Source organism: Parus major, chromosome 8 (genome assembly GCF_001522545.3).
Source record: "Parus major isolate Abel chromosome 8, Parus_major1.1, whole genome shotgun sequence".
Lineage (NCBI taxonomy): Eukaryota > Metazoa > Chordata > Aves > Passeriformes > Paridae > Parus > Parus major.
Window position 1 is genome coordinate 5,957,755 of NC_031777.1, and position 26,995 is coordinate 5,984,749.

Genomic DNA, 26,995 nt, shown 5'->3' on the forward strand with positions numbered 1-26,995 from the left:
GTCAGAGCTCTGGAGCCTCCCATGACATGGGAGAAAACCATTTGTGGCTTTATGCTAAAGGTGGAACAGGGAGTGACTGCATGGTTGGCATTCTTGTGAGTGCCAGGGATCCTATTCCTTCCCTGCTGGGAGCCATCCATGCCAGGAGGGGAGCACTGAGGAAGAAATGCAGAATAGACCCCTGTGCTCTGCCTGCTGGGGAACACCCCTGGCAGTCCTGATGGGGGATAGGTGTATTTGGGATGTTCAGGGGCCAAACTCAGTTCTGGGTCTGCTGGGCCTCTTGCAGCTCCTTGGCAAGTGCTCCCTATGGGAACCCACATGACTCCCTGTGTGACTGCCTTCAGGGGTGAGCCAGGACAGGCCAGGGCTCAGCCAGACACATCAACAAACCCCACCTGATTTTTATAACTGAAGCCTCCTGTGGAGTGGTGATTTGCCACATCCATCCACCAGTGCTCTGAGACCCTCTTACACTTTATTTTCAAAGTACGGCCCCAAACCAATCTGTTTGGAACCATTTAGCTCTGACTGTATTTAGAATGGAACACTTTTAAATGGGCAATTTGGAAATGCAGAGCAAACTTGTCTCTACAGCATGGTCTTGCACAGGGATAGCACTGCTGTTGTGTTGCAGCAGAAAGGCAAAAGCAGAGCAAAGGTGTGTGAGGACTGAGTGGCAGCTTACCCACGCAGGGCCTGGCTGTGCCCTGGGAGCGGAATCCTCGCGGGCACACGCAGCGGTAGCTGCCGCGGGTGTTCTCACACAGCTGGTTGTAGCGGCACTGGTGCGACCCCGACCGGCACTCGTCAACATCTGCAGCACACAGCAAGGGAACAGTCACAGCTCTGCAACATCCTTACTGGGGGAGGAAGCTGTGGCTGCTCCATCCCTGGAAATGTCCAAGGACAGGCTGGATGGAGCTTGGAGCAGCCTGGGATAGTGAATGGTGTCCTTGCCCACAGCAAAGGGTAAAAATAGGTGATTTTTAAGGTCTCTTCCAGCCCAAATCATCCCATGATTCCACTGGAACAAAAGCTTTGGTACCACCTACAACATCAGCTGTGCTTAAAACCCTCCCTGATAAGCAGCAGGGACCTGTGATCTTGATTGAGAGCTCCTGAGCCAAACTCTTAAGAAATCATGCACACACAGAGCAAAATATTTCAGTCAATGAATAATTGAGAGAAATCAAGGTGCCAACACAGAAAAGACACCAAAGGAAATCCCACTTTCCTTGTTTAAGAACAGTGGAAAACTAGAGGTGGCAAGGATACATCTGCTTTTTAATTCCAACTACAAAGGAAGTTAAATATAGATCTTCCATAAGCGAAAACAAGTTGGTACTTTAGTATGTGCAAGTATTAACAGGAGGTGGACAATCTTCAGGATTATTTTAAAAAATGAACATCATCATTGTCCCTGTGTTCCCCATAACCACACAGAGCATTAATGCTTCTACTCACCAATGCAAGTCCCATTCTCTGCTTTGGTCATTCCACTGGGACACAGATCAATGCACTTATAGCCTCCACGGGTGTTCTTGCAGAGCTGATCAGGCCTGCACACGTTCTGCCTGCACTCATTGACATCTTATTCAAACAAAAGCCAAAAAAAACCGTGCAGGATTGGACTCAAATATGTAATGAAATTACCCTGTGTCCACACATTGAATCATTTCATGCACAAAGATCAATCAGCCCAATTCTTGCTGCCTCTGGCTTTCAGTACTGCTTGACAGATTCCAAAATGTACATAAAGTGTATTAACCATAGTAACACTTTCTTTCATAAGCAAATAGAGCAACAAATAAATGTTGAACTTTGTTGGAAAGAGGGAACAGACATTCAGAACTTCATCCCTACCTATGCATTTTCTTCCCTTCAGCTGGAATCCTGGGTCACAGCCACAGTGGAAACTTCCTATGGTATTGAAGCAACGCTGATGGCAGGAGTTGGACTCTTGACACTCGTTAACGTCTGTAGAACAACACAAATCCTTGGCACCAGGGCTGGGAGTTGCCCCATGGGCATTACCTGAGCAAGGTTTGGCTGAATTCTGCTCAGGAGTGTTTGCTGCTCTCTCATCTTTGTACAAGAAAATGCACACGGGACACAAACCCGAGAATGCCAAGTTCTTCTCTGATGGGATTTTAAACTTACTTCTAAAGACAGAAGAAGCAAAAGATTAAGAAACAAAACAAACCTATAGGAAAACCAGACCTGAAAAAATCTACAACCTTAAGAATGAAAATTTCTAGACAGGTACTTGGAGACACCCCCTAAAGTGAGTTTCAGTTGCATGAGAGCAGCATTTTCAGTTGCATGAGAGCTGATGGTCCCCGAGGCACAGTCCGTGTGTACCTTGGCAGCTGAAGCCGTCGGGTGTCCTGCGGAAGCCGCTCCCGCAGCGGAGCACGCAGCGGAAGGAGCCAGGCAGGTTCTCGCAGTCCTGCCCTGCATGGCAGCTGTGTCCTCCCAGCGCACACTCATCGACGTCTGCAACGGGAAATGAGCTGCAAACCCCGCACAGGAGACACACTAACCAGTGCCCTCAGCACACGCAACTAGAAACATGCGACTGAAAATACATTCAGCTATGAAATAATTAGAATACCACCGATAAATTGTGTTCTTATGAGAAAATGGCCTGAATAAAACCTTTCCTTAGCAATTTAAGTGCCTCTTAAGGTATTTTAAGGCCTTAGACAAAAATTATCTAAGGGGCATTTATATCTAAGCTGTCCCCAGCAGCACCTTTCTTACCCTGACACGTTCTGCCATCAGCAGAGATGGTGAGGCCTTTGGGACAGGAGCAGTAGTAGGATCCCACAGCATTGTGACAAGTGTGGGAACAAGGATTTCCCACAGCACATTCATCTTCATCTGGAACAAGAAATGTTTGAAAAACAAGTGAGATTTCCCAAGAAACTACTCTAATCTGATTCTTCCTCAGAGGGGTGTGACTAGTAAAGCCCACAGGGCAAAACCAGATCTGGCAATTCCTTTCATTACAGCCTTTCAAGAGGTAATGTACTAAGTTCACAAAATCATGTCAGATGATTTCTCTCTAAGACAACCCCGACTCCAGAGGGACAGCCAGTGCACTCGCGCTTCTCTCCACCTCCATCCCCCAAGCAGGAATACATGGGCACCTGTCTGAGGTGCCAACACTTATCCTTTCCTCAACACAGGTCACCTAAGTCCTTCACTGCTCTGCAGGCTCAGCAGAGCCTGAGGCTCAGTGTCCTCCACGTGTACCTGAGGTACTGATTTAAAAGCTGTCTGGGCACTACTCATATTGTAGATGAGAACGGAAATAACATCTTCAACTGCCCTTGGATACACAACCTGTTAGCAAGGATAACTCACACTTTCTGAAGTACATACTTTGAATTCTAAATAAAGAGGATGTAGGTTCTGGTGGTTTAATAATGTGTCCAGCTCTGGAGCCTCTCTGCTCTGGAGCCAGGCTGGGAGAGCTGGGGGTGTTCACCTGGAGAAGGGAAGGCTTCATAGAAACTTCTAAGCCCCTTCCAGTGACTGAAGGGGCACCAGGAGAGCTGGAGAGGGACTTGGGACAAGGGCCTGCAGGGACAGGACACAGGGAATGGTTTCCCACTGCCAGAGGGCAGGGTTAGATGGGATATTGGGAAGGAATTGTTCCCTGTGAGGGTGGAGAGCCCCTGGCACAGGGTGCCCAGAGAAGCTGTGGCTGCCCCTGGATCCCTAGCAGTGTCAAAGGCCAGTTTGGACAGGGCTCTGAGCACCCTGGGCTAGTGGAAGGTGTCCCTGCCCATAGCAGTGGTGGAAATAGGGGATCTTTAAGGCCCCTTCCCACCCAAAGCACTCTAGGACTTCATGGTTACACCCACCCACGTCAGTCATTACCTGAGCAATAAGGCCCAGAGGAGTCCAAAGCAAATCCCACAGGGCACTGGTTGCTCCGATCCCCTGTATGATAAAACAAGCACGTGTCACTTGTGGATAGAAATATGGCCATTCCATTACTTTAACAGTAAGAATTGCAGCCCAGCAATTTTACAATATTTATTATATTTCAACACCAAAACAGAATCTTTTAAATCCAGCCTTTAGTGGTTTTTCTACTTTGGCACTAAAAGTCAGTATTGCATGGCTTGTGCTGATTTGAATAATGTTGAACAGGTGTGTGGGGGTCCCCTCAGAGTGAGCTGCAAGTTCCATCCCAGCCTAATGCATCCTGGAAAGTTTCTTATTGAAAGAATAAAGACCACTCAGTTTTACTTCACAAAAAAGGAAGACAATAGACCCAAACCAAACAAATCAACATCTCGCAGATCTTAGGCCACTGTAGAAGAAGACAACCATGTGCTACAAACTGCAATGGAAAAATTAGGGAGAGACTCCTCAAAGGACACAGGGCTTTGGTTGCTTGAAAACTGAAATTTAAAAAACAAAATTTAAAAAAATCCCAAACACTAACATCTTAATTGTTGGACAAAATAAGTGCAAGCTCAGTAGAGGTTTAGCCATATCTAATCACAGGAGACTCCCTTTTATCAGATCTCTTTTTAAATTAGAAAAAAAAAGTATTTGGTTTTCAAATTGTACTAGTCAAATGAGTCCCTAGTCTGGCCAAAGTGGGGAAAACCTTATTTTACTTATTTTAGACTGTTGTTACTGAAAAGAAAACGGAGACAGGCAATTGCTCTGTTTCATTTACTTCCAAACCAGAGTAATTTCTCTACTACTTAAAAAAAACAAACCTAAATAACGTCAAAAAAGTAACAGGCCAGTTTGCTCATTAATTAGAGCTTCTCAATGGAAAATCTGCTCACACATATCCATGCCCATCCCCTTTGGTCACTCAGGTCCATGAAAGCCAGCAGTTAGCAATGCTAACTAATAGTGAATTTATGGGTACATCAACAAGACTTTCAGGTCCTGGGATCTACACTAAAGCTACCCAAGTTTCACAGAATTTCCTTTAGAGACTATGGGTGACTCAGTGAATTCTAGAAAGAGAAGATATTCTTTCCCCATTATTTGATTTCTGGGCGGGCCTAGAACAATACCTTTTGTAATGGAAGCCTGGATTTTGAAAGCCACAGCCTCCTCCAGCGGGTTGTACTCTGTTGTGATGGAGGCAGCATGCAGTGTTTGCACCAGGAAGGGCATCCTCCCCTTGGTGGAATCGTAGGTGATGGTGTGGTTCCACGTGTAGGGAACGCTGACTCCATCTGCAGTGAAGAGGCGCGTGGAGTGTGCATGCAGCTGCCCAGGGCCTGTCTGGATGTAGTCCTCTGTGTAATCCTGCAACAGAACCCTGGTCATCAGCTGCTCCCACACCAGCACCACCTGGGCCTGTACTTCAGAGTTGTGAGATGCATTTAGAGAAAGGGGCTTATCTTAACCACTGAACAAACGGTATTGCACACACAGGTCCTTTTCACTCTTATTTTAACTGTTGAATCTTAACACTGCCTGGTCTATTACTTTAAAAAAGATACAGAGCGATGTACTGAAGATCCTGATGATGGAAGCTACAGCAAACGATTTCTAAAAAATATCTTACTCCTCAATAACAATATTTTGAGGTCTAAATATTTGGCTTTTATTAGAAGTCAGATATTGACAAATGTGCTAAATAAACAAGTGGTTAAGAAAAATTCTGCCACTGAAGAGGGATATAAATATTGGACATACTACATATTGCAGTTTTCCAAAATATCAACAACTTTGGGTATATTTATTACTTGGTGGGATTAATACAGTAAAATACTGGTTAGCTGCTACTAAGTCAGAGAGGTTAAATACGCACCTTTCTAGCTCTGCACAAAACAACACTGACACACCAGACATCAGTAACTGCCCTGAAGACCCTCCTCAACACTACCTGCCAACATCTCAAACTCTTGTGAGACCAACACCACCCTCCTCTGAGAACTTTCTGCTTTCAAAGGCAACATCAGCATCATCAGTTCAACCAGGCACAAAAGAAGTCACATACTGCACAGCAGGTTTCAGAACTCAGTGTTTCCTGCTTTCCTCTGGGTGAGAGAAGTACAAATTCATGACAGCAGAGGTGGTACCTGAAGCAGCTTTACCTTGACACTGACATCAGCCACCGACTGGAGCTGCAGCACGTGGCCACTCACAACAACATCCAGCAGCAAGGCCCCATCCGCGTCCAGGCCCCGGGCAATGTGCGTCATGCGCAGGATCTCACCTGCCAGTGTAACAGCACACTGATTTATTACACGTTCCAAATGCAGACTCCCAACAGCCACACTGAATTGAAACTGGAGTCTCTTGACCAGTTATTTATATTTACATTTTGTAAGGTGTACAATGCCCATGAGAAAAAACATGACACATTTCAAACTACAGCTCTGAAAGATGGATTAAAGCCTCAGAAGGCCACAGTCAATCTACAAATATTAGTGTAAGCACAAGACCCAAATTTCAGCAATGGTCCTCTGCTGTCTTTTCAGAAATACAGCATCTATCTGACTTACTGGACACAGAAAGAGCTGGTCTGTCCCAGCAACTCACCAGTTGCAAACTCCACTTGAGTTTCTCTCTTGAAGACAGCATCAGTGAGTGTAAACCCATTCATCGCTTCCCCAATTTCTTTGGCAGTTGTCCAATAAACTGGGCTGAGTATGGAAATGAGCTTTCTCATTGCTGGGCCTGAAGGAAACACCACAGAAAATTGGGGAGCTTTGATCTCATCACAGATCCATATGCACAAGAGCTGAATATGAAGACCAAGAACTAGTGTAACCCTTCAAATTTAAACCAGAAGACCATAGGTATTGGTGTATTCAGAGAAAAAAATTGATTAAATTCAAAAAGGCCTACCAAGGGTCCGAGGGACGTTGGTGATCTTTGCCTGTATCATTCTGGTGTCAGAGTCCGGGCTGTCTGTTACTGTGGCATTCAGGAAAGCAATCCCAAATTCCACGTCATTGATATTGCCAATGATGCTGCCCTTGGCACGTGCAGGCCCACCTGTGCAAGGGATGGGGGAGAGGCAAACCACAATCCCATGTGATATGCACTGTTAGGTATTGTAGGGGAGAGAGAAGTGAGCTTAAATTGCAGGGCAGATTCAAGCCCAAAAAATTAAATCACCCAGTCAACTGGCCAAGATGAGAGATAGCACCAGTGAAATCAGGAGAGCCACAGGCTTTCACCAACTGGCACTGTGTGTAGGCTGTAAATACTCACCAGGACATGCTTGGGTGTTGCACCTGGCTATCTGAGAGGAGTCCCCAGGGCAAGGACGGCCACGATTTAATGGGGCTGGGCTGCTGCACAGGCGCACCCGGGTCTGCTCTCCTCCTCCACAGGAAGCAGAGCACTGACTCCATGATTGCCACTGCCCCCAGTTTCCATCCACTGCAGAATAAAGAGAGAAATTTTCCAATTTAAATACTTCAGGCTGCATCAGTTCTGCTGAAGTCAATTCCTTTCTGGAGGAACCAAGGTTCTAAAGGAATAACTCAAAGGACAACAAAACCATTGTAACGGGCAGATGTGAACATTCTTGCCATTAAAAACACAGAATCCCAGATGGTTTGGGTTGGAAAGGACCTTAAAGGTCATCCTGTCCCATCCCCTGGCATGGGCAGGGACAGCTTTCACTGTCCCAGGTTGCTCCAAGCCCCATCCAACCTGGCCTTGGACCCTTCTGTGGGTGGTCTACATTCATTATGTGGCATATACTCTAATGCCTTGCAGGGAAAGCTGCATTCCTTCTCCTGTTGTGAGCACTGACCTGGGCACAGGTCCGTGCTGCACCTCTGGATCTGCACATCAGCCCCAGCACAGGCCCTGCCGCCGCTGGCCGGGCGTGGGTTTTCACAGCTTCGGTACCGCCTTGTCTGGCCCCCGTTGCATGTCCGACTGCAAGTTCCCCAACTGCTCCATGGGCCCCAGTTGCCATGAACTGCAAAAGTAAGTCAGATTTTATCTTCCTCAGGGATTTAAAATGAGACAGTCAATCTAGGAAAATACTTTTGTTGGAGAGTAACTTTTAAATTTTCTTTTCCCCACAAGGAAACAACCAAACCCAGAGAGCAGGTGAACAGCCCAACCCAAAGCACTTACCCGGGCAAGGATCACTGTTGCAAAAATCCATTTGTATGTCACTCCCCTCACACTTGTGTCCCCCGAACTGTGGGTCTGGGTCAGAGCAGTGGCGTGTCCTCTGCCTGCTGCCTCCCCCACAGGACACGCTGCAGGCGCTCCAGCTACTCCACAGAGACCACTTCCCATCCACTGGAGAGAGAGGCATGGCAGTTACAGCCTCTGACTCCAGGAGTAATACAGCACAGCAGTGCTACATCAGGGAAAACTGAACATGGATGCCACTGACTCTCTACAGCATCTCAGCTACTCAGGGATTTCTCCCCAGGGACCAGGGGTGCAGGAGGGTGAGAGCTCAACCAGCCCTGGCCATTTGGGGTGGGACTAGAACTCCCTATACCTTGGGCTGAGCCCCAGTGTGGGCAGCAGGGGAGGGGGGATTCTTCCCATCTGCCCTTCTCCTCAGGTGAGACCCCACCTGCACAGCTGCCTCCAGCCCTGGGGGCAGAAGCACAGAAAGAACATGGAGAGAGTCCAGAGGACTCCCTCAAGCTTCTGGAGAGAGTCCAGAGAGGCCCCAGAGCTGCTCCCAGGGCTGGAGCCCCTCTGCTCTGGAGCCAGGCTGGGAGAGCTGGGGGTGTTCACCTGGAGAAGAGAAGGCTCCAGGGAAACTTCAGAGCCCCTTGCAGTGCCTAAAGGGGCTCCAAGAGAGCTGGAGAGGGACTTGGGACAAGGGAAATGGCTTCCCACTGCAAGAGGGCAGGGTTAGATGGGATACTGGGACACAAGTCTTCCCTGGGAAAGAGGGGAGGACCTGGCACAGAGAAGCAGTGGCTGCCCCTGGATTCCTGGAAGTGTCCAAGGCCAGGCTGGATGGGGCTTGGAGCACCCTTGATCTAGTGGAAGGTGCCTCTGCCCATGGCAGGGGTAAAATGAGATGGGCTCTATTAAAGTCCACCATCACAAGGTCAGTTCTCCCTTCTACTGCTTCCTGGTCTTGATGAGGATTCGGTGTAGGATCTGGCAAGGACAAAATAGAGCATGAAGCCAGAAGGCTCAGTCTGACATGTTGCACATTGCAATCCATGGAATTTCCCTCCACTATCCCTGCACTCAGCCAAATATAAAAGTCCTATTTCAGAAATGTGATTTTTCCTATCCTGTCATGAAGCAGTCATTGAAATGTGGAAGAAAAGGATAAATGAATAAGAGACTATAAGAAAATTTTAAAAAGAAATAATTAGGAAACCTATCATTTAACTATCAATAATTTGAAATGCGGCTTCTGTGAGGTAAAGCAACAAGGATAAGGAAAGAAATCCCATTTGCAGGTTGTACAGTAGATGCTAAGTAGTGACAGTCAGTGACAATAAAAAGCTTGAAGGGGAGTTTTTTCAGGGATTTCACAGAAACCACTAACCAAGACTGAAGCAGAACTGGGGAAGGGAAGGAGAAGTTTGGTCTCACCTGGGCAGCGCCGGCGGTAGCAGAGCTGGATCTGAGTGTCAAGGCCCTGGCAGCGGGGGCCGCCGTGCGCCGGGGCCGGGCTGGTGCAGAGCCGCAGCCGCGTCTGGGTGCCCTTCCCGCACGTGGTGCTGCACTGCCCCCACGGCCCCCACGGGCTCCACTCGCCGGCCACTGCAACAGCACCACAGCTTGCACACTGCCCCACAACAGACACCTGGGGTATCCCTGATCCCCCCACACTGCCCCACAACAGACACCCAGGACGTCCCAAATCCCCCACAAAATGCCATGAGCAGTGGACCAAACAATCAGCACTTTGACAAGTGGAGATGGACCCTGTAATTTCTGTTTTTTGACTACATAACCACCATGGAACATCAGAACTGAACACTTCATCAAATCTGGAGTTTTTCAATTCCCTTGGTAGGATGGAGGCCTGAGGAGGGCCAAAGCAGCCTGGCAAAAAGCTTCCAGAGAGCAGCAGCCAGAGTTGATTTTCCTGCCAAAACCTAGAGAAATGAGTCTCAGGTCCACAGATGAGTGTTTGGCATCACAGTGGCAACAGAGCCGGGGAAAAATGAAAAAATCAAACATTGCAAATTGTACAGAAGGGAACATGTCAATGGTGAAGGCTCTGAACAAATTCTAAGTTGTCAAATGTAGGAAATACTCATGGGACAGGAAACCTGAACATTCAGGTAGCTGGGAGCAAAAAGTGGCTAAAAATGTTAACGACAGAGGAAAATATACAGATAAAATCTTAAATTATTAACAATAATTTTTACATAGCTTTAAATAGTTGGTTCTTAACTGGCTTAGCAGGAAAGGTTTAGCATAGAAAGAATTTACACTGTGAGGACATGGGTAACAAGTACTGGAAAACATTAGAATACAAATTGATATTTTTACTGGTGTAAAAAAAATAAAAGAAATTTCTGAGATTTCTCACACTTATTTCAGTGATTCCTGTTTCCAAGAACTCATGCCATTCAATTAAAAAAAAAAACGTAATTAACAACTAACAATAAACTAAGATAATTTGTGTTTGGAGAAACAAAGAGACCTCTAAGAGAAGCCCCTCCAGAAAATAAGGTTAAATTACTCTTTTCTTACCTGGGCAAGGCCTGAGATTGCACATGACTGACTCCAGAGTGCTACCCACACAGGGTTTCCCTCCATGCTGAACTGGTGGGTTACTGCAGGTCCTGCTCCTTGTCCTGTTCCCTTGGCCACAGCTCCTTGAACACTCTTCCCACAGCCCCCACTCCGACCAGCTCCCATCCACTAAGGGCCAGAAAAGCCCAGTTTTAATTAAATAATATTTTTGTGGTATTTATTGAAATTTTCTTTCCAAAATTAATTACAACTACTTAGAAAAATTAATCTTCCATGAAGATCTATGGTGACAAAAGTTCATTGTTTGGGCACTTAATGCAAGACACATTAAAAGTATCAATTCATTGTGGCTTTTCAGTACTTAAACAGGGTTTACAAAATAGAGGGAGGGAGACTTCGATAGGCAGACAGAGATAGGACACAGGGGAGAAGTTTTAAACTAAAAGAGGAGAAATTTAGATTAGGTATTTGGAAGGAATTGCTCTCTGTGAGGGTGAGGAGGCCATGACACAGGGTGCCCAGAGAAGCTGTGGCTGCCCCTGGATCCCTGGAAGTGTCCAATGCCAGGCTGGACAGGGCTTGGAGCAACCTGCGGTAGTGGAAGGTGTCCCTGTCCATGGCAGGGGGTGGCACTGGATGGAATTTCAGGTCCCTCCAACCCAAACCCTTGTGGGATTGTGTGACTGCAGCAGTACCTGGGCAGGGCTGGCGGTGGCAGCTGCGCCGGTCGGTGTGGGGCCCTTGGCAGCCGCGGCCTCCGTTGGCTGGCACGGGGTTGTCACACTGCCGGACACGCTCCTGCACACCCTGGCCACAGGTGACACTGCACGCCTGCCATTCCAGCCAGCTGGAGAACTCACCGTGCACTGCAACAAGAGCAGCAATGCTGCTGGGCACTGCTGGTGCCTACAGGTCCCTTAGGCCAACACAGAAGTGAAAACTGCACCTCTTGACCCTTGGAAATCCATCTCACTTCATGTCATTACTGTGCAAAAATCTCTTACCATAGTTCAAAGACAATTACTGCATATGCTCCTGAATGCTTTTCTTTAGAGACACAGTTCAGTCATGACTGTGTTCTGAGGATGGAATCTGTTTCATGACCCTTTCATTATGATTTTTTTCTCTCACCCTCCACAGCCTCTGTCTCTCCCAACTGGCTGAGCATAATGGAACAAAATTTAATGAAAGAGAATCCCACTCAAACATCACACTAGGGTTACCTTACACCTAATGCTTATAAAGTAGATAAGATCAAACATCTCATCCATAAAATGAATGATGAACCTTGACCACACTGGATCCAGATTAATGCTATCCTCTACCAGCTTCAAGGCCCCTCTGATGGTTTTTGCACCTACCCTGCACAGTCAGGGGTACTGTGACGAGGACAGATCCCAGGAGATTCCTGGCTATGCACTCGTACTCTGAGGTGTCCTCCCTCTGCAGCGCGGCGATGCGCAGGGAGCCGTTGGGCAGCAGGCTCACTCTGTCATCGCCCAGCATGGGCTGTCCCTGGCGGGACCAGCTGATGGTGGGAGGGGGCTCTCCCCTGGCCTGGCAGTCCAGCACCGCCGTGGCACCGGCTTCCAGCATGGTCCCCATCGGTTCAACAGTGATGACTGGGGGGCCTGGGAGAGAAAGGGCTCTTTGGGCAACAGCACATGGGCACAGGCTTGATTTAGCATTAAAGCAAGTGCAGAGAAGTCAGCTTACTTTGATTAAAATTATTATTGTTGATCCCCTGCCAGCAAAATAGAAACACAGAATCCTTAAGGTTGGAAAAGACCTGTCAGATCACCAAGTTCAACCATCAACACAACACCACCACTGATGTTCACCACTAAACCATGTCCCCAAGTGCCACCGAACAGACACACGTTACAATGCCAACAATAAGATGGTTTGAACATGCAGCAATCTGAGGACTAAAGCAGCAATTTAGGCCAAGCTACAAGTGCATATGCTCTTCTTTATTGCTAAAATGGGTTGTTTTTCATAAAACCCACAGGAAGGCTGTCCTTCATGTCCAGAAACAACTGAGGGGTAAGAACAGACCCACACTGCTTGAGTCTACAGTAGGAAGGGCATGTTTAGAAAATTTTCCAACTAGTAAAGAAAAATTCTAATGTATCTTTTTTGCCAAAAATAAAATATTGTCAGTGAGAATTAGGATTCCCCTCATGTAACTTTATATGTTGAGAGTCTAGTTTAAACCAGTTGTACTGAGTGAACTCAGAGAAACAGGCCCTTTCGGAGAGTGATTCAGCTCATTCCATACTGGTTTCTATGATGAGGCTCAACCACCCTTTACATCCCTCTCTTCTTTGACCAATCACAGCTTAGACCAGACTCTCAAACATTCATAATGAAGATGCCCAGAGAAGCTCTTGGCTGCCTCATCTCTGTAAGTGTTCAAGGAGCAACCAGCTCTAGTGGAAGCTCTGCCCACAGCAGATGATCTTTAAAGTCTCTTCTAACCCAAGCCATTCTACAATTCCATAGAAGAGGAAATGAGTCCAAACCTCCAGGGCAGTGCCCAATCTGCAACACTTCCCCCAGGAGCTGTTTGCACCTCCCCACAGACAGGTTTTCCCTCCCTTAAGAAGCATTAAGCCTCCCTTTGAGCCTTACTCTGCAGGGTCAGTGTCAGGCTGCGCTCCACAACACCCACATCATTGGTCGCCACGCACTTGTAGTCACCAGCATCTTCATTCTGAGGAACAAAACAGGGGCTCAGTCTACAGGGCCCTTCCTGGCAGGGAATTTTAACTCAAATTCAAAATGCAGACATGAGTGCACGGGGGAAAAAATATGACTCTTGCTGCTCAGATTAGCAACTTTGATTTAGAATAAGAGATTTGCACATGGAAAACACAATTGCTTTTCAGCTGTCCCACAGAACCCAGGCTTTCTTAAGGCAAAGAGCAAACATGACCAGGATATCACACACCAATAATTAGTATGTGAATTCATTCCTTCAGACAAGCAGGGAGAAATCTGACCTGGTTTTTGCCTCAGTAATTTGAATCTTACTAGTCTTAATTAAAACATCTGTTAAAGGTAAAAGAAAAAAAGGATAAATGTCTAGCCTGACTCTTTCAAACCAATATGATCAGGAATACCTTTATCAATCAAGTTCAAGGCAGACTCTCAAAGTATCGGGGCATGACTCACCACAGTGCCATAGATAGCAAGGGAACCATTAACAAGCTGTTGGATCCTGTTGCTAATCTGAACTCCCACTCCTTTTTTGCTCCACTGGATGGTTGGAGGGGGATCTCCCCTGACTTCACAATTCAACATGGCATTGCCACCCAAGGGCTCAATTCGGCTGGAGTGATAATCCCCTTTGAAGACTGGAGGCTCTGAAAAAACAAGGGATGGCAGAGAAATAGTAGAGCCAAAATGAAGTGTTCCTAATGATAACTGCTGGCAGGGATCACTCACCTCACACTTTCTGAAAGGTGTTTCAACCAGTTTGGATTTTTCCCATTTAGCCATTGGCAAGGTATTATATACTAGGGGGAATGGCTTTAAAATGACAGCAGGCAGGTTCAAATTGGATATTAGGGAGAAATTCTCCCCTGTGAGGGTGGTTCCCCTGGTCCAGAGAAGCTGTGGCTGCCCCTGGATCCCTGTAAGTGTCCAAGGCCAGACTGGACAGGGATTGGAGCACCCTGGGCTAGTGGAAGGTGTCCCTGCCTATGGAAGAGGGTGGCACTGGATGAGTTTTAAGGTCCCTTCCCACCCATTCCATTGTGATTCCACTATCCAGGTTACAGGGAGCTGTCCAGCAACGACCTCAACTGCTTTATTTCACATACCTTTGACATACACAAAGCCAATGGCCTTGATGGAGCCCACTGTGTTCTCTGCAGAGCACACATAGGTGCCAGAGTCCTCCTTGGACACCCTCTCGATGAGCAGCTCACTGTGCCCATTGACATTGTCATACTGTGCTGGAAGGAGAGTAGGAAAAGGGTCATCCAGGGATTGAAATATACACGGTTCACAGGAGTGTTTGAATCTGTGCACTCTCTGCAGCACAGCTCAGAGGCTCTGTGCATCCCTGAGACATTCCAGGAATGCACAGAAAGTCACTGCTGTGACATTCGCCCATGTGCACTTATTCACTTCAGCTGCCCCTTAATTTCAAGTATCTGTTCCTTGGATGCTGAGTAAATATCATCAGTTATTTTTTTTTAGTGTGCTACATTATTGGCTACAGAAGAGGGACCTTTTTTAATTGCCTTCCTTACAGCTTTGTCTCAGAGGCAGTTTAATTACATGACTGCATAACACTAAAGATATTCCTCACACAATCACTATCAGTATATTCCAGCCAGAATTTTGTTCTTCCCTGCCCTAAACTGCAATGCTGGACAGGGGAAAAAAATCTGCAGCCAAATGGCCATCAGGGACTCACCTGGAATGATGTTATTGTTAAAGGTCCACGTTATTCTGGGGACAGGTATCCCAGTTGCTTTGCAGGTTAACCTGAGCTGTTCTCCTTTGGTCAAGGCTATGTCTCCAGGCAGTTCAGTGAAAGCTGGGAGCACATGAACTGTCAGGGTGACCATGTGTGTGTCCTCCCCGGCAGCGTTGGTGGCAATGCAGGTGTAACTGCCAGAGTCTTCGGGCTAGAAGGAAACATGGTGGAAAATTTCAGCTGGGATATATCTTACAGCTCAGATATATCCTACAGCACATGCCACTCATATCAGTAAGAGAATCTTGAAAGGCTTGGAACAAGTATTCAGCAGAAATACTCAGCTGAGCTCTTCCACTTCCCTAAATTTGAAGGATGACTAACACTTCTTTTTACCCTTCCTGAGCATTTACCACTACAAATTCTTCATAGATTTTACTCCCCACTGGAAAATGAAAACTTTTATAATGATTTTGGAACATTAAGAAAAAGGAATCAAAATTAAAACAATGACTAACCCAGAAGTGGATCTTATCACTGCCAAATGTGTCCAGTAATAGTTTAGATTTAGGGAACTTACCACAACATTGACCAAAATGAGGTCTCCACCAGGCACAGTCTGGAATTTCCCCACTGTGTCCCTTAACAGCGTGTTGTTCTTCCTCCAGTTAATTGTTGGTGTTGGGATCCCCTCAGCCACACAGGACAGAACAGCCTGGGAACTCTCCGTGACTGTGTACTGCGTATCTGTGCTGCGGATCCTGGGTGGAACTGTGGGGAGGTCATGAGAAACATTTCTTCTGGGTATTATCCAAGCACAACATTGGACTGAAGAAAACCCTTGCCTGGACCTTCTGGATTGTCCATCTCCAATGATTGTGTGCCAAAATTCAAGAAACTGACCAATATTACAACGCAGTAGCACTCCCCTATATTAAGTAGCACAATTTTCCTTAACTCCTCCTGTACATCCCTAGCTCCTTACTCACTGTGGTGTCACACTGGTAACACACATCATTTCCCTACAGTCGCACTTATCATGGAATCACGGGATAGTTTGGGCTGGAAGGGACTTTAGAGCTCATCTCATTTCAACCCCCTACTGAGCACAGGGACACCTTCCACTATCCCAGGTTGCTCCAAGCTGCATCCAGCCTGGACTTGGACACTTCCAGGGATGTGGAGTCCTCAGCCTGTCTGGACCAGCTGTTGCAGTGCCACCTACCCTCCCAGGAAGAGTTCCTTACCATGCACAGTGAGCTCCATGTTGGAGGTGGTGGATCCTGCAGGATTTGCTGCTGTGCAGGTGTAGCGGCCACTGTCCCCGGGCTGCACAAACAGGATCTGCAGAGCTCCCGTGCTCAGGATTCTCCTTCGCATGGACTCTGTTATCTGCTGCCCATCCTTATGCCAGCTGATCTCTGGCCCAGGGTAACCTTCAGCCTCACACTGCAGAGTGACAGACTGATCAACAGCAACAACATATTCCTCCACGTAGGACTTGATAACAGGAGGAACTGAAAGGAACAAAGACAATCATTAAAAGAATTATATGGTGTAAGAAGCAAGGAACACTTTAGTTGTTAGTGAAAATAACTCTAAAAGCATATACTAAATTAGACATCTAATTAAAGGGAATAAACCTCCTGGGCTCTGTTCAGAGTCGCATCAAACAGAAAAGCATTAGGTACCCTTTCTATTGCTCAGAATTGTCTTTGGACCAAGAGAAGGCGTTTAAAAGGTAATTTACCTTGAACTTTCAGCTTGATCTTCCCCAGAGCAGTGCCAGCTGGATTCTGAGCAACACACATGTAAGTGCCAGCATCTTCCACAGCTGCTTTGGCAATCTGCAAACTGCCACTTGGCTGGACCATGTAACTGTTCCCTAAAACAAATATAATCAAAGTATTGGTTTGGTGTTTGGTTTTAAACAAATGGCAAATAGAAACACAAGGTTCAGAAAAGAAAATGGATGTCTGTGTCACAGGAACAGGCAGGGTCCCAGGCTTTGGGAGGGTACCTGTGGTGATGATGTTGATGCCCTCCTTCTGCCACGTGATCACAGGCAGAGGACTGCCTGTGGCCTCGCAGGGCAACACAATGGGATTGTTCACAATGACATCCAATGTCCTCAGCTGGGCCTGGATAACAGGTGGCTCTGTGGAATGAAAGAAAAAGGGAAAAGCATAACATTCAGGGCTAGGAAAATACAGAAGAGCACTAAAATTGTACAACCTGAGCAGGCTGAAATAGCACCACTGGCTGCCAGAACAGCCTTGCTAATCAGCCTCCAGCTTACCCTGCACAAGCAGAGTGACGTGCCTATGGGCAGAGCCTGCGGCGTTCCGGGCCACGCATGTGTACCTGCCCCCATGGGCCAGCTGGGCAGAGGGGATCTCCACAGCTCCTGGGGCAGAGAGAGCACCACAACATGCAGAGCATCCTCAAGGCACAGGTGCTCCCTTACAGCATCCCTCATTTCATTCCAAGCCATCAGAGAGGAGATCTTAGGGGGATTGTTTGCATTTCTGTAATTCATGACTTATGGATGTGCCTGATTGTGATAATTTCCTGCAGCACATTACCTGAAGAGAGAATTCTGTAGCCATCTCCTCTGGGAAGCAATTTAATGCCATTTTTGGTCCAATGAACTGAGGGCACAGGAACACCAGAGGCAGTGCAGGAAACCACGACTGGAGACAGCTTTGTTACCAGGAGCTCTGTGGCTTCATCTGCTATGGATGGGGGCACTGAAAATCAAGAGCAGGGCAAAGGTTACTTACCCACATTCATTTGTTATAAATTCTTGGAAATACCAGAGACTTATGGATCTCAGTATCAAACAGGCATGAAATAAACTCTCATCTCAATATTGGAACACCCCAAAGAAGTTCTGGGTGCCACACAAATGTAATAGTAATATCCCCTCTACCTTGAACAGTGAGATCAATTGCCCTTTGATCTTCTCCTGCATCATTTGATACAGAGCACTCATAGACAGCAGTGTCATCCACAGTGGGAGAAATGATTACTAAGGAACCTGAAGACAGAAGTCTGAACAAAGAAAAAAGAAAGTAAAAGCTATTGAAATACTTCTTTCCTTCTCGGGTAATCAGCCCACTGAATTTGCTGACTATACAAGGTAGTGTTTAAGCACAGATAGATTTTTCAAGTGCCAAAATCATTCCTGAAAACCTAAAACCCACAGCAAACAAAGAAACACCTTTCACCTGTATGTATTCTGGTTCTGGTCAATATGAAGCAGATGCCCATTCTTTTTCCAGCTAATTGCTGGTCTAGGAATTCCGGTGGCTTCACAAGGCAAAGTGGTTTGCAAATTTACAGTAACTGTGATATTCGTCTTCCCAGGAGCAATAGCTGGAGGAACTAAGGACAAAAAACCCTAATTATTTAAAATAACTATAACTATACATATATATATATATATATATATTTGTGGTTGTGTGCATGTGTGTATATATATATATATCTGTATATATATGTATCTGCATATGTATATATATGTGTGTGTGCATATATGTGTATATATGTGTGTGTGCATATATGTGTATATATGTGTGTGTGTATATGTGTATATATATGTATGTGTGTGTGTATATATATATATATATATATGTATATACATTTCTCCCCCCCTTTTTTTTATAACCAGAGCAGCTAAGAAGGGGCTAAACTGAAACTGCCTCTGGCAGAAGAAACCTGCCATCAGTGAATTCAGTGGCAGCCCCAGGCTTTACCGAGGACGTGCAGGTCAATGCGCTGGCGCTCGCTGCCTGCGGCGTTGGTGGCCATGCACACGTATCTGCCTGTGTCAGCCACCTGCGCCCAGGGGATGTGCAGGGACCCATCCTCCAACACCGAATACCTGCAACAAGTGCAAATGGTGCTGCCCACCATCCATCAACAGGGCACACTGGCAGTGCAGAGGAAGAGATGCCTCAGAGAACACAATCAATGGCCTAAATGAGGCATGCATTAATTGGGGCACAGAGTTTTCTAACTTATTTCACTCTTACACAACACATCAATTTCCCACAGAAACAATGAAATCTGGCCGACATGGTGATTTCACATAAACGATACTGGATTTACAGAAAACAGCCAACCCCCTTTTTTATGGTTTCTCATTTAACCTTAAAAAAACCTAAATAATGCCTGTACTTTTTCTTTGCAATATAAAAATTCCTTAACATTTATTCAGCTCTAGAAAATGCCAAACTATTTCCTTATAAAATAGTCAGGAAATAGAAAGTATTCACTATAATAAAAGTTGGTACTAGAACATGTATAGAAAGTTGCATGAAATACAGAATAGCTTTTGGTCTGCATGAAATTGCTTGTCTGTATCCCAAAACATATAACATATACATTGTACATATATTGTACATATAACGATCTAAAGATATTTCACATTTCCTGTTCAAAATCTCTAATGTCAGAATAATTATTATTATGTTTAGTTGCCAAAGATTTTTTACCCTTCTTAACAACAAAAAGGTGAAACGTTTGGTGTTGCTATTTTTCTCTAGAACAATTTAATGTCTAATTAAGTTTCTGTAATAAATACATTCTTAAGTGGCAATGAAGACTATTTATGCTAAATTCTGGGCAATACCTGGAATTATTTCCAGTAAAAACAGCCCCATCCTTCCTCCAGGTGATCCTGGGGACTGGGACTCCTTCTGCAGCACACTCCAGCAGGGCCGAGGTGTTGATGTGCACCATGGTGGTCTGGGGGCTGCTCCGGATCGTGGGAGCCACTGCAAAGGAGAATTGCTGATGATACAAAGGAAGTAACTCTACATTGCAATGATTGAAACTGAACAAATGAAAAGAGTTGCAGCAGCAGGTCTGGGCTCACTGCAAAGACAGGAACAAGTTTCTTACCATTCTGGGTGACGTTTATTGCCAAGGTGCAGCAGGGAATAAGAAAGAAAAGTTTAGGCTGAAATGCACTGCAAAGGTCAGCTCTGCAAGTTACAGCAAAGGGTATCACTGAGCTAAAACAGTGGGATTTCAGCACATGGAATTTGGCAAGCTAAGGCTGTGGGGACATCCTCACTTCCTGATTACACACTAAGGAGAAAAAAGGACTTTAGCTGGACTAGGTAAGGCCAGTCATTGGGGGGCACAGTGTAAGGCAGGGCCCACACGACAGGGCTGGAAACTGAATAGAAAAAAGGGGGAAAGGTTCCTTCCAGTCACCTGAGCATCAAAGTAGAATAGCTTCTCATTAGACTAGAGGTGAGAAAAAAAAAAGGTTTAAAATGGAGCTCAAGGCTCTGGTAGCACAGGACAAGTATCAAGTGTAAGGCTGCTCAAACTCTCTCCTTTCCAGGCACAGAGAAGCTGCCATAGCTCTCAAGTAACGTGTTAAACCAGCTCTGAAACTTTGTCCCCAAGGCATCAGTCAAATGCTTCAAAGAATTGCTCTGGGTTTGTCCAAGAGCATTTGCCAGTTGTGGATATGGGTGTTCACTCTGGATGTATCCTGACTCTGTGTCAGGATGATGGCTGGATGCAGCCTCTGCTCGCAGGAAGTGCAGATGGACAGGGAGTGAACCATGGCAAGTGCCCAGCAGGTCCCTTAATCTGGGAGCCAGCTGTGGGCTCAGCAGTGGGACATGAGGCCATGCACATGGCCCCACAGTTTGGACATGGCCTGAGTGGACAACGTATGGCGAGAAAGCGACCACAAATGCTCAGTCCTTGCTGCCTGAACTCTTGCAGAAACTCCATGCAAAGCCCAAGCTGCCCAAGGCTGTTCCATGCCATTACCGTGCACTGCCAGCAGGAACTCCCTGGTGGTTTCCCCTGCCACATTCTTGGCCACACAGGTGTATCTGGCGCTGTCCCCCAGCTCAGCGTTGTTGATCTGCAGGTACCTCCCGCTGGACAGGATCCGCAGCCGGGGGCCTCCCTGCGGGCACACACAGACACAGGCAGGGGTTTAGAGCTTTGCTGCTGGCCTCTCCTGAGCACAGAACATCCTTCCACTGCACAGCAATGAATGCCAGGAGAGAAGGGCACCAATAAGCCAGGGACTGAACTCACTGCTGCCTTTATATCCCTGAAAAGAAGAGGGTAAAGAAAGTTTTCAAAACTTAGCATTGCTTACTGGTTCTCCATTGAAACCCCTACTGAGGCTTGTGCTTGAAGAAGGCAGGTGTTACAGAGCCAAAGGGCTCTGGAGTTTTTATGGAAAGGGACACTTAATAAGCACGATTAATTTAATTTATCTTGTTATCTATGCACACTATAGGCAGAAGGAAATCTAAGTTTCTCCACACTGTTCTTCCAGCATCACAGTCAGGCTTAGCCAGCTCAGTTTACCATCCAGGAGTTCACCAGCCAGCAGTTCTGGGCACAGGCTGCCCCCCTCTTCCCAGCCCTGCAATGACTCCACAGGCCCTGCCCAGAGCCAGTTCAGTAAGAGCTTTACCACACCCAGCCTGGGTTGTGTCTGCATCAATCACTGACGGCAACATCAGCTACAAGTGCTCAGAGACCTGAATGGATAAAAAGCAGCAGGAAAAAAAGTATAAACTTAGCTTTTCCACTATGTGCTACCCACCCTCTGGATAGAACTGAAAGCTAACATTCCCATCTACTCTTCTGGTTAGGGGGTCTGAGAAGGGCACCCTAGGAGAGATGAAACTCCTCTGGTTCTGCATTAGCACCCTGGTACTCTGCTCTCACATCAGAGCAGACATCAGCTCCAAGGCTGCAGTGCAGGGCCAGAGCTCTCGGCACAATTCCACACCAGGGTGGGTTATTGACAGATTTTGGACAATCACTGGCATTTCCTGTTGAGAACACAACATGTGTGATGGTTTCTAAATACAGAAACCCAGAGATGACAGAAGACAGGGGATGAAGCTATAACTTAATCCTTAGGCTCTACTCAAGCTAAGCCAGAAAACTCACTGAAAATAAAAAATACGAACTCAGCAAGTCTTTTAGTGTGTGAAAAAAGCCTGATTAGGCCAGAAGGCTCCTATTCTTTTCTTAACCCTCAATGCATTTCCAAAATCTGTCAGGAGTGCCACAACTTCAAAGCTGCTGGAGGGCAGATCTTTCCATAGTTCTGCTACCAGAGAAGGTGGTGCTGCACAATTCCATCACTCAACACAGAGATAGAATAGGGCAGGCTTTACCTCAAAATCTGCCCAGTAGAAGACAACAAAAGCAGGAGGAATGACAACCCTCACAACAAGGCTGCTTCACAAAACCAGTGATATATAAATAGATATAACACTGCAGGCTGAGAACCTGCCTTTCTCCAGCCCTCTCTTGTCACTGTGACACCTCCTCATTTCCAGGCAAGGAGGATGATGTACCAAGGAGGTGCTCACCTCTCTTCCCCCACCCAAGGACACCCATTTCCAGCTGCTCAGGATTACTGAGCAGTTACATTTCTTTGGGGTTGAGAAAGCAACCAGGCATTGGGGAGGACACTGATTTCTCCTTCTGTCTAGTGTTGGAAACCAAAAATCTGCAGCCTTAGAAAAAGCCTGGATTGATGGAGTGATGAAAGTACACAGACATTAGGTAGAGAAATTATAAACTTATGTCTCTATAGTTATAAGTAAGAATATGCCTTAAGTAGGTAAGAAATTATATTAGGTAAAATAGTTTGAAGTTTGAACTGTAATAGTATGATTTATAGATTAGGTTAGAGATCCAGAAATTATAACAGAGAGATGCATGAGTACATGACCTGTCAGCTTAGTGGCTAAGAGACAGATGCAGTGCAGCAAAATTAAGCAAAGGTGATAGGTTAATAAGTGAAAACAAGCTTCATGTCAACTGCCTATTGGGCTAAAATGTTACATATTGCTGTGCAGAGAAGAAACAGGTGACTTCCTCAAGCTATAGTTGACTTGTTGCCTATAAATCTCATACCTCAAGACTGATATCTTATCGGGCTACTTAAGCAATTAATCATCTCACAGCATGGTGATCCCATCCCTTGTGTTTCATCTCGACAGTCTAGAATATGCGCTCATCGATGGGGAGGCACAGGGTGCCCAGAGAAACTGTGGCTATCCCATGATCCTTGGAAGCATCCAAGGCCAGGCTGAACACGGCTTGGAGCAACCTGGCCTAGTGGAAGGTGTCCTTGCCCATGGCAGGGGGAAGCACTGGATGGGCTTTGAAGCCCCAAAAAGTTTCAGCCCTCACATTCTGACATGAGTTCATGAGGCAGGAGAACTAACAGTGGAAAGATAATTCCCAAGTTATCAGCTGTGCACCTCTGGCTGTCATAGTATTCCTCTACTTATGTTTTCTGGTGAATATTTTTAACAGTAGCTGCGTTCCATGGTTTATGTTCTCTAAGCACAGCTTTTCAAACGCAAGCTTTCCAATGAAGGCTAAGGCAAAAAACATTCATATGTATGTTATTTAAAACCTTGTTCAAACTTGTTTTCATTAAAGAAACCCACCCCCAATTAGAGAATTAACTGTCCAGAAGTAGAATGGTCCTGTTAAATTTGTTTCCAGCTGGTTCCTTGGCTGTATTAAGATCATAGTCTCTAGCAGCACTTTGTAAGACACATTCACTCACCATATCCTACTTCCAGTAATATGTAATTCTTCTAAATCTACCACAGAGAAAGAGTCGGAGGAATGACATGTCAGAGGAAAGCAAACAAGCAGAAACTTGGGTGAAGATTTAGTGAAGGATCACAGCTAAAGGAGACAATTCTGTATTTCTATCTGTAATCTGTATTTGTTTCCTCTTTATTAATGAGCAAAGGTTGAGAGAAAAATTTTAATTAAGTTAAATTAATAACTGAACTTTAATATTCTGTTGAAAAGGACCTGTTTTGTGACTGGTTCAAAGGATGGGAAGGAAAAAATTCCTTCTGTATAAACAATCCTCATCTTGCTAATTGTCTCTCAACCAGCAAAGACTCTCTGCCTTGCCATGGCACTAGGGAATTCTGAGTGGGAAAGATGCACTTGGTACAAAACATGGTGATTAGTAACCCATTTTCTTCTAAAGAACTTCAATTCCTTTCTAAATGCTGCTAGAGTAGGAGGATGCATAATAATAGCCAAAGGAAACACAGTGCAGTCTTGTCTCAGCTACCTTTCCTGGGAAGCCATTCAGGAGTTTACCAAAGGCTTCTAGCATTGCTCAGAGGAGCCAGGAGGAGCAAGGGATCCCCCTAAAGGAAAAAAGAACAAATAACAGTGGGATGGCCACTTCACATGCCTGCTGGCTCTGGGGGCTCAGCTGGGACTGACTGCAGTGGCACTAGGGCTACCCAGCTGCTCTGAGTTCCAGGCATATAACTCGGGCTGCGGGGTGAGTGAGTGGGTGGAGCAAGAGACCCTGAGCACTGCTGTGACACTGCAGTGAGCAAAAGGCCAGCACAAAGGCTGGAACCTTGGTACCTCCAGCAGCTCTCCATTCTTCAGCCAGGAGATGGTGGGAGGAGGCACAGCATCTGACCTGCACTCCAGAATAACCTGGCTGTTCTGCAGCACCGTCAGCTCCTGGGGCCCTCCAGTACCAGCGATGTTGGGGGGCACTGGGACAAAAACCAGAGAACAAAATCAACACCACATATATGAGCCATCAAGAAAACTACTTATTGAAAATTTCCAATTTATTTCAAGTTTAAAATAAATGCAAAGCTGTGGTATCATTAATTAATTCTTCCTCTCAATATCTGTGTTAAATATATCATCTCTATAGAGTGAGCACAACAAACTTGATCCAACCAAATACTGACATCTGTGAGCTTCCTGAATATTCAAAATAAGACTTGGAATTGTAACAGAAATCAGGTGGAACTTGCCTTCGAATTGTGTATCACATTCAGACTAACCATCCTTAATCAGAAACATTAATTATGATCATATAGTGTAATATTATAGAATATTTTTTCTTTAGGAATATGTGCTTGTCAACTGAGATGCTGATATGCACCTTAGCAGCTTACACTTGGAGAAAATTTTTTCTTCCCTAAATTAAACATACCATGCACTCGTACTAAATATTCCTTGTCATCATCTCCTGCTGGGCTAGATGCTAAGCATGTGTATCTTCCTGTGTCCTCCACCTGGAAACACAGAACAACTTCAGCAGAAACCCCAGATTTTCCTAGGGAAAAATTCAGCAAAACCAAGAAATACAAACACAGTAACAACATACAACAGGCAGCATTTGAACACAAGCACAGGAGACACAGAATGCTTGGAAAGAAAGCAATGAAGTTGTTGAATACTTCTTGATTTCACTTTGCTGGGTTTAATCAGAGATTCCACAAACTCTCCCTGGATAATGTGTGTGCAGCACTAAAGATGGAACTGGCTCTAAGGATCCACCTAAGGCAGGGTCAGGTTTTGGTACTAAGGAAATCCTTTTGTGCACACAGTCATTAGCATCTTTATGGTTTCTCCTTCCTATAAACTCCTCATTGTACAGCCCAGAAGTGTTTGTTTTACAAACAAAACAAGCAGCAACCAATCCCAGCCCTATCCCACTTCTGTCTGGGGAACTTCACCTGGGCATACACACCTGGATCCAGCCTTAGTTTACTGATGCAGGTTTTTAAAGATTGTTTCACCCAGAACCTTCTTTAACCACAAATGCAGGTGGGTACATTTTAGGGGTTTTTACAACACCTCTAAGGATGGTCCTAAGGCAGGAACCACTTTAGGGATTGCAGAACTGAACCTATTTTAAATAAACACTACCTGAGCACTGGTTATTCGGAGGGCTTCTCTTAGCATGTGAATATTGTCAGTCTGCAACAGTGGGCGCCCATCCTTCATCCATGAGATTTTGGGCACTGGGATGCCAGAGGAGATGCAGAGAAGCTCAAGTGGGTTGTTAACAATGACAGAGAGCTCTTCTGGTTCATCTGAACCATTGATATGAGGTGGCTCTGCGGAAGGAAAAACATTCCAGTTCTCTATGGACTCAAAACATGTATAAAAACTGACTGACAACATGATCTTGTGGGTAGAGTCTGTAGAACTAGTCTACATTAAATTATTTCTGATTGTATCACGATCTCATTGAGGAACACAGGTAATTTCTATCTGATTCTGCCTTATTAGTTTGGATATTTTATGATTTAGAATTATTAGTTAGAAAATGTTTTAAAAAACACAGATAAAACATTATACAATTTCAGCAACTATATTTATCAGCCTTTTAACTGTTGTGCCTTCAGCTGTGCATCTTCCAAGCAAGTTGAATTTCTGCTAAGCAAAGTTACTAATTTATAGCATGTATTAATATTAGTAACAGCACATTTCTGTACTTGGGAAATACATAGTGTACTGCACATTCACACATCTTTAGCTATCTTTAATTTTCTTATTTCTCTCATTTATCATTTATTGAAATGACCAAATTGGACAAGGCTTGGAGAAACCTGGGATAGTGGAAGGTGTCCCCGCCCATGGCAGGGGGTGAAACTGGATGGGCTTTAAGGTCCAAACCTAAATCCCTCTGGGATTCTGTGAGCCTATGAAAATACTTAATATCCTTGGAGGTGTTTTAAGTGTCATGTCCCTGCTCATGCTGAGAGGTGAACACTCACCCAGCACCTTCAGGATGAAGTGCTTGCTGCTCTGCCCAGCGGTGTTGGAGGCCACGCAGGTGTATCTGCCCGTGTCCGCAGGCTCTGCCCTCAGCACCTGCAGCACCATCCCTCGCTTGCTGGAGCTCAGGCGAGCCCCGAGGGGCAGGGCAACGCCATCCTTGAGCCACGACAGGCTGGGGACAGGGGAGCCATCGCTCACACAGCCCAGGGTGGTCACGCTGCCCCGCAGCACCAGCACCTCCTCCGTGCCCCCTGCATTGTCCAGGCTGGGTGGCACTGCAGGGACAGAGCTCAGTCACACACAGGACAGAGG

At 45.8% G+C, this 26,995-nt stretch overlaps 1 protein-coding gene across 2 annotated transcripts in view; it reads right to left on the reverse strand.

Moving 5' to 3' along the window:
• HMCN1 (hemicentin 1) overlaps positions 1-26,995 on the reverse strand; it is a 177,761-nt gene that overhangs the window by 8,789 nt on the left and 141,977 nt on the right. For both annotated transcript variants that reach the window (XM_015636090.3, XM_015636087.3), the window contains exons 68-103: positions 26,680-26,958; positions 25,826-26,016; positions 25,107-25,188; positions 24,518-24,654; positions 20,891-21,032; positions 19,728-19,872; positions 18,850-18,977; positions 18,322-18,478; positions 18,024-18,145; positions 17,677-17,841; positions 17,391-17,498; positions 17,112-17,249; positions 16,842-16,976; positions 16,339-16,608; positions 15,672-15,862; positions 15,089-15,302; positions 14,487-14,621; positions 13,837-14,027; positions 13,294-13,375; positions 12,021-12,290; positions 11,355-11,525; positions 10,657-10,827; positions 9,544-9,714; positions 8,098-8,268; positions 7,766-7,936; positions 7,216-7,386; positions 6,847-6,996; positions 6,538-6,675; positions 6,090-6,211; positions 5,058-5,295; positions 3,892-3,954; positions 2,767-2,886; positions 2,365-2,499; positions 1,867-1,980; positions 1,468-1,593; positions 689-817 (exon numbers count right to left, since the gene is read on the reverse strand). In XM_015636090.3, coding sequence (XP_015491576.1) covers positions 689-817; positions 1,468-1,593; positions 1,867-1,980; positions 2,365-2,499; positions 2,767-2,886; positions 3,892-3,954; positions 5,058-5,295; positions 6,090-6,211; positions 6,538-6,675; positions 6,847-6,996; positions 7,216-7,386; positions 7,766-7,936; positions 8,098-8,268; positions 9,544-9,714; positions 10,657-10,827; positions 11,355-11,525; positions 12,021-12,290; positions 13,294-13,375; positions 13,837-14,027; positions 14,487-14,621; positions 15,089-15,302; positions 15,672-15,862; positions 16,339-16,608; positions 16,842-16,976; positions 17,112-17,249; positions 17,391-17,498; positions 17,677-17,841; positions 18,024-18,145; positions 18,322-18,478; positions 18,850-18,977; positions 19,728-19,872; positions 20,891-21,032; positions 24,518-24,654; positions 25,107-25,188; positions 25,826-26,016; positions 26,680-26,958 — 5,643 coding nt within the window. The remainder of the gene's footprint in view (positions 1-688; positions 818-1,467; positions 1,594-1,866; positions 1,981-2,364; positions 2,500-2,766; positions 2,887-3,891; positions 3,955-5,057; positions 5,296-6,089; positions 6,212-6,537; positions 6,676-6,846; positions 6,997-7,215; positions 7,387-7,765; positions 7,937-8,097; positions 8,269-9,543; positions 9,715-10,656; positions 10,828-11,354; positions 11,526-12,020; positions 12,291-13,293; positions 13,376-13,836; positions 14,028-14,486; positions 14,622-15,088; positions 15,303-15,671; positions 15,863-16,338; positions 16,609-16,841; positions 16,977-17,111; positions 17,250-17,390; positions 17,499-17,676; positions 17,842-18,023; positions 18,146-18,321; positions 18,479-18,849; positions 18,978-19,727; positions 19,873-20,890; positions 21,033-24,517; positions 24,655-25,106; positions 25,189-25,825; positions 26,017-26,679; positions 26,959-26,995) is intronic.